This window comes from Zingiber officinale, chromosome 5A (genome assembly GCF_018446385.1).
Source record: "Zingiber officinale cultivar Zhangliang chromosome 5A, Zo_v1.1, whole genome shotgun sequence".
In the NCBI taxonomy this organism is placed as follows: domain Eukaryota; kingdom Viridiplantae; phylum Streptophyta; class Magnoliopsida; order Zingiberales; family Zingiberaceae; genus Zingiber; species Zingiber officinale.
Window position 1 is genome coordinate 138270792 of NC_055994.1, and position 6823 is coordinate 138277614.

A 6823-nucleotide genomic window follows, 5' to 3' on the forward strand; every position below is an offset into this window, starting at 1 on the left:
ACAATAAATAAACTAGTAACTATAATATATCAACAATAATAATAATCTAATAAAAAATAATTATCATACTAACATTAATTTACAACTGCTATACCATAAAATAGCAACAATAGTTTTATTTAATTTTATAACAACATCACACATTACAACAAATACACAAACAAGAGCACAATAAGTTAGAAAAAATAACAATTAGCTATATATATATATCAATAACAATTATGTAAACAGCAATAACAATAAAATATTATGAATATTTCTCTTCAAAATTTATAGTAAATCAGTCATGTTTGCGATTTTATTGTCTAAGAAGAGCAAAGTTCTACATATCACTCAATAAAAAAAATCAAATTCTCTAGTATTTTCAAATAATCTAGATGATTTTTTTGTAGTAAGATAACTCAAGTAGTCATCCTTGGTATGACTCTTACTTCAAATCTTTTATTATACTTACTCATTTGTAAGAAGAGATAAATATTATGCAAATAAAAGTTAAAGAGGTTTATGCTAATTCAGAAGAAAAAAAAGAATTAAGTAGGATTAGTGTTACTATAATTATAAGAATAAATAATCTCTTAGTATTATTATATAAATTTAGCACAAGATTATAACATTTTATAACATAATTTATTCCATGATTAACAATTAAAGAGGTTCTGATTAATTAAAGAGGTTCCTCTCTGGTATGTCATTTTTTCTCTATATTGTTTTCAAAAGGTAGAATATTTGAATAACAACAATAAAATATAAGAATAAAAAAAGAGTTAAACAATCGATATATTGTTAATGAGACTTTTACATATGTTAAGAAAATCAGTTTAATTCAAATAATTAGCTTGAAAGTTAAAGTTCTGTTACTGGACTTCATTAGCTTTGTTACCAAACTCCATCAACTCAGTCACCCTCGGTTGGGACAACTTGGACACTCGACTCCTTCAACTTGATTACCAAACTCCATCAGCTCAGTCACCCTCAGTTCGGGCAACTTGGTCATCTGGTCGACTCCTTCAGCTCGATTACCAGACTCCATCAACCTAGTCTCTTCAGTTCAACTATTCTCAATTGGGGCTATACATCCTACGTGGCTCACTGAGAACGCGGGGTGTATGGATAAGGAAGCAACAAAATCCTAGTCATGTAGCCATTTCTCCCGGAGGACGTTGACAGTGTAATCATTTTTCCCAGAGGACATGAGCAATGGAGTCGTTTCTCTCAGAAGACGTGGACAACATAAGTGCATAATGTAAGAGAGCACACTCATAGTCATAGCCCTTTAAAAAATCGCCTGCTTCTACGAGCACAGGTGCACATAGACATTCAAATTCTTCTCCTCAACCACTTGTTTTCCTTCTCCAACCCTAGTGTTAATTTTAGCGTTAGAGTGGCTATGTCGAGTTCAACCTTTCAACTGTGTACCTGTATTTACCTCCCTGAGACGTACGAAGGGAGCTGCTGACATGATGTGATAGTTTAATATTTTTTTGATGTTCATTTAAACCTTTTACTGAGTATTTATAGGAACCCGTCGCCACCGTGGTCTCTATAGTTTTTTTTACTCACAAAATCACGATTTTAAATAGGAACAATCTAAATCTACCGAAAGAAAAAGAACAACAGGATAAGAAAAAGGAAGAAATGCGAATTTTCAATTATAATACAGAAACTTCATGCATGTTTCCTGTTATCAGAGTCCTCAAGATCATCGTTCCACCAAAATATCTTCACATAATTCTATCAGAAAAACGTGAAATGAGATACCATTCCAAGTCACTCCTTCGAATTGGTTTTTTGTGCAGATTGCTTTGTCATGCATCTATCTATCAGCGTCTTGATTGTTGACGTAAAGCGAAACTTATTTTTCAGGCACAATGTCTTGATTGTTGACTAAGCAATAATCATATGTCTTCTATTTCTCAAGAGAATAATAACTTACGTCAAAGATTGAACATGTTCTCTGTATATAAATACATTGTTCTTATAATTAAGCTGACGATCAGTCTCAAGACATAGTCGAGTTGACATAAGTCGATGAAAATAATGACTATGGATCCACGTAGAATGTTCGGGATCAGCGCATGACTGTGCGCAGAAATACAGAAATTATAAGCTATCGATCGGACATTGAGACTTGAGAGAGAGAGAGAGAGAGAGAGAGAGAGAGAGAGAGAGAGAGATGGGCTGACGGCCGCAACGAGGGAATTTAACGTGGTTACGGGCTTGTATGGGCTTGAGCCGGCCCAAAATGTGATAGATGCTAGGGAGCGGCACCTAATTAAGGTTTCTTTAGTTGGCGGTTTGGTTTACCTTTCTTGCGAGGGGAAAAGGGACAGCGAGCATCGGCGTCCACGGGATAAGGTTGAGGGTTGTTTCCTAGGGTTTCTTCGTCGACGGAGACTCTCTCTGCTCTTTCTCCATCTTCGTCTCCATCTGGATCTCCTTGGAATCATGTCTAGGAAGCGGAAAACGGAGGCGACGCGGCTCGACGAGGTGGATCGGACGATGTATTCCACCTTCTGCAGCGCTGCCAACTCGCTCTCGCAACTCTATACGCAAGCCATGAATCAACAGAAGGTCTCCTTCCAGGCCGGCGAGCGCCACGCTCTGGTTAGACCTCTTTCTTGCCCGGCTCTATATTATTTTCATTCATGTCATGTATCATCAAATTACTTTGATTTCAGTTTATTATTAGATATCTTCATCTGATAAAATAAAGAGGCAAAGATGTTTAATCTCAGTGCGCATCCCTTTGCCAATGCGATAAGAACACGCTACTCTAAAATTGTCGAGGACACGCTTGACTGTAGGTGCTTTTATTTGTCTGTGACATTACTTTGCATATAGGCGTATGCCACGGACACCTATATACCTTCTATGATAACTTAAAGGATCGCATTGTGCATATAGCGGTACACCTGTTCTCTTTCTTCCAATAACGACCTTTCCATGGCTTGAGAAGATAGACTCGTTTCGATTGTAAATTACATAAGCAATACAGGAACAGTGCAACTCCTTTAAATTTAGTGCAAACTGTTTTGTTTTTGTTATGATGTCAAACACGAACTTTCACTTTGTTACTTCTCCATTTCTCTTTCTTTCTCTGCATGCATATCATCGTGATTTCAATTTTTGTGCTTGCCTCAACTATATGAATTTTATTTTAACATTGAGCTCTATACAAGGTTGTGACTAGTGATACTCCCATCAATTAAATCATTGTTACACTGATTAATATTTTCTCTCTCAGCGTTTTTATAATGTATATGTTTCTTATCTCCCTCTGGACTCTTCTTCCATTGTCATCAAAGTCATTCTGAAAGATGATGGTCAACCCACATCATCACACATCTATCCTTTCTCTAGGGTATTAGTCTACGCAAGGTGAGGCAACAAATTTTACTACTTGCACTGCACATGACTAATGCACATCCCCTTTCTAGTGGCACGCAAGGGAGATGTTAAGGTTGGAGTTGTCTGGTTAAAGGAAAGGAAAGGAAAGAGAAGTTATAGAAAGAGGGCTAAGAATGAATGATGGAACAGAAAACAAAAGGATTAAAAAGGAAGAGATTTGATGCTGACTTGTTTTACTTAAAAAAAGGTTTTTTTTCTTACTTAAAAATGTTGATTTAGTGCATGAATTAGCTTTCCAGGCAAGAGAAGAAAAGGAAGCAATTTGATGGAGAAAATTTGAAAAAAAATAATGTATTTTTGATAAACATGTCCTCATTATGGTGTCCAACTAGATTTCCATTTGATGTCAAATTTTTTGGAATGACTGAACTTGCACCATAATGAAAGTTTATATATGACATTATCACGTCACAAATACAATTATTTGAATACCATAATTAATTGTGACAACATAGTTTGTGTATCATTCATAAAATTGTTTTGCTTTAATACTGGTAAGTGCGAAATATCTCGAAATTATAGTTCTGTTGAAATGCTAACTCTTTTAAGATATAAGAGGAGTGAAACATAGTCCATATTTATTTTTAGCCATTGATGTGCTTGGCCTCTCACCTAGTCTTGGTTTTTGTTGTTGTTGATGTGCTTAGCTTTGCCTACTCAATTACTTGTTATTGTTTAGTGAGATTGTAATCTAATATATTTGGTGTTTTCAGTTGGAGATCTACTTATTATTCTCTTATCTTATATAAATAACAAAAATAATCTAATTTGATTAACTTGTTAGATCACTTTCCCCCTTCCCCAATTTACTCATGCTTTATTATAACTTTCATTGACAATAACCACATTTGAGCCTTTCTATTTCTTTAGTATATTCTTCTTTATCTGAAGCCTCGTGCAGTTTTTCAAAACTTGCATTGGTTAATTACTTAAGTATTGCTTCAATTCTTGTTGCGCAGGAAAAGCTTTATCAGTGGATGATGAGGAAGCAAGAGGAAGAGTCAAGGATTACCGTAGCTGATATTGTTGCCCATATTCAGGTTAATCATCTTTGAGATTTTTTTTTATCAGGTTCGATGAAGTTGCCTTTTTTCCATGCCAATTCTTTTAGTGTTTAATTTTCTGAACTTATATCACTACAATGGACCAACATGGAAATTGTTTCTGTTTTTGTGCTTGAATTTGATGGACCAACATGGAAATTGTTTCTGTTTTTGTGCTTGAATTTGATCCGTTTATGTTCATAATTGTTCACATTTTTTTCTTGATTTATTAGCTATAGTTGATGGGAGGTAACTATAAGTCCTTTAGTCTAATGAAGAATGATTTTACTCTGTTTGATCAAATTAATCATTAGAAAAAACCTTCTGTTACATGTTCCCTGAACTTAAAGTTAAGAAACTGAGGGGCATTCTTAGCATGGCTGGTTTATTTGTTAGTATTAGATGTTTCTAGAGTGTCTGATGTTATGCCTGCTTGGTTTCTACTGCTGTCGTTAGACTTTCATTCTTCACATTTTGAACTCCTAATGTTGCAGGAAGTGGACTTAAAGCGATGGTTTGATTCTTCAAAGTAGTGTTAGCTATAACTATAGGTTGCTTATGACCTGATTACATGTGAGCCAAGTATATAGAATTCTCAGAGTTGTATTGTCAGATCAATACCTATACTTTTTAAAATTGAGTTGCCCCTCAGAAATCATGAAGATTTTCATCAAAATCCTTTACCATGACACTTCCTACACATCTAAAGGAATTAATTGAAATATCTAATATTTGCAAGGACACAGTGAAAGCAAACGCATTCCTCAAACTAAATGACTTGATTGGTTTCTTAGTGTTGGATCCTGCATAAAGCTTCCTTAAAAAATTGAATAGTGGCTGTGATGCCTACATGTAACTATTCTAACTTGTATTGTCAGATATCATCCTCATAGCACATTCACCCGAATATAATTTTTCGTTGCAATTTTGGTTGCATGTGGCATCCTTTTATTCTGCTATGTGGTTGCGTCATCTTTTAGTTGCCTTTGCTAAATCCTTTTGTTGGAACCATTTTTCTACAAGCATTTCCCTTTATTAACTGTTAGAGGAGTTTGTTGTATTAATCGGATATTCTTTTGACAGAATGAGATGGATTATGCTGTAGATGACGCAATCGGTTCCAGGTCATCCCAAACAACAATGCAGATGACAAACTCAGGCATCCACCATCTGTCCGCTTTGTTTGGTCCGCCAACTGCAGGACTTGCCCCTCGAAGTGCTCATTCTGATTTCTCAAATGCTCTTTCCAGTCCTGTACGCAGAAGCCTTCAGCCATTTCACCCTGATCATGGAGGAGGATTCTATACCAATGGTGGTGGCCTAACAACCGCAAATACTGAATCGAGAAACCATGACCCTTGTCAAAACCGTGAAGCTAATTCTCTCGATTCAAACTATTCATCCATGGATATTCACACAGATAGTCCACCTCGGGGATCTTACTGAGGGATGAATGGTTTGATCATAACTAATGCAACCTTGGGCCCCCTGTTCTTCAATTTGAACCGAGGATATGGTTAAGGATAGAAATATATATACCTAGCAAACTCTGATTATTCTTTCTTAGCAATGCATGTGTCATACAATGCTAATCATATGTAATGAGAGTACTTATATCTTATTTTATTTAAGGGTAGTTTAGCTATTTGAATGGTTGGTGAGTACATGTTATATATGGAATTATTTATATTTGGTGATTTTTATATGGATCGTAGTTCATGGATGGCTTGAGCTTATCTAAAAAAGTGAGATGAAGTTTGTTGATACATTTTTACTGTCACACCTGCTAAAAAACATCATAAAGGTATACAAATGATTGTTTTATTTAATACAAATGTGATGATTGAATTTCTATTAATTCCCTTCAAACCATTCCTAGCAACAATGTCCTTCTACTGTTCTACTTAGGAGGCTGCTTGGTTACCTCCCTCCATTTCGATTGGGGCCGAAGGGGCGTTTTGGGAGAATGCAATTGAAATTTGGGTGTTGTTTTATGAATGGGGACAGTGTGGCTTTTATTTATGTGAAATTAATACTTTCAGCTTTAATTTTCCAAAGTTTTCACGCGTGTGTGACTTTGTGAAATTTCTTTAACCGTATTAAATTTTACCAATTAAAAAAAATACAGCTGTGTCAAAAATCTCTGTGTATCTAATTCTCATTTGAATTGGAAAATAAATAATGAATTAAATATCGAACATGGAATGATTGATAAAACTTTCTCATTGGCTATTCAAATAAATCGAAAATACTTATTATAGATGTCTAAAAAATTTAATATTTCATGGTTGCATATTCTATTTAAAGAAAAAATATTTACAAATATCCCATAGTTAGAAATAGAACCGTGAGTATTTGAGAAAATAAAATAA

General features: G+C 34.9%; 1 protein-coding gene across 1 annotated transcript; it reads left to right on the top strand.

Annotated features, from left to right (window-relative positions):
• Positions 1 to 2291: 2291 nt before the first annotated feature.
• LOC121982065 lies at positions 2292 to 6154 on the top strand. Its single transcript, XM_042534940.1, has 3 exons — positions 2292 to 2604; positions 4368 to 4448; positions 5535 to 6154. Exons 1-3 carry the CDS (start codon positions 2446 to 2448, stop codon positions 5895 to 5897), a joined length of 603 nt encoding a protein of 200 aa, XP_042390874.1. The 5' UTR covers positions 2292 to 2445; the 3' UTR covers positions 5898 to 6154.
• The last annotated feature ends 669 nt before the right edge of the window (positions 6155 to 6823 follow it).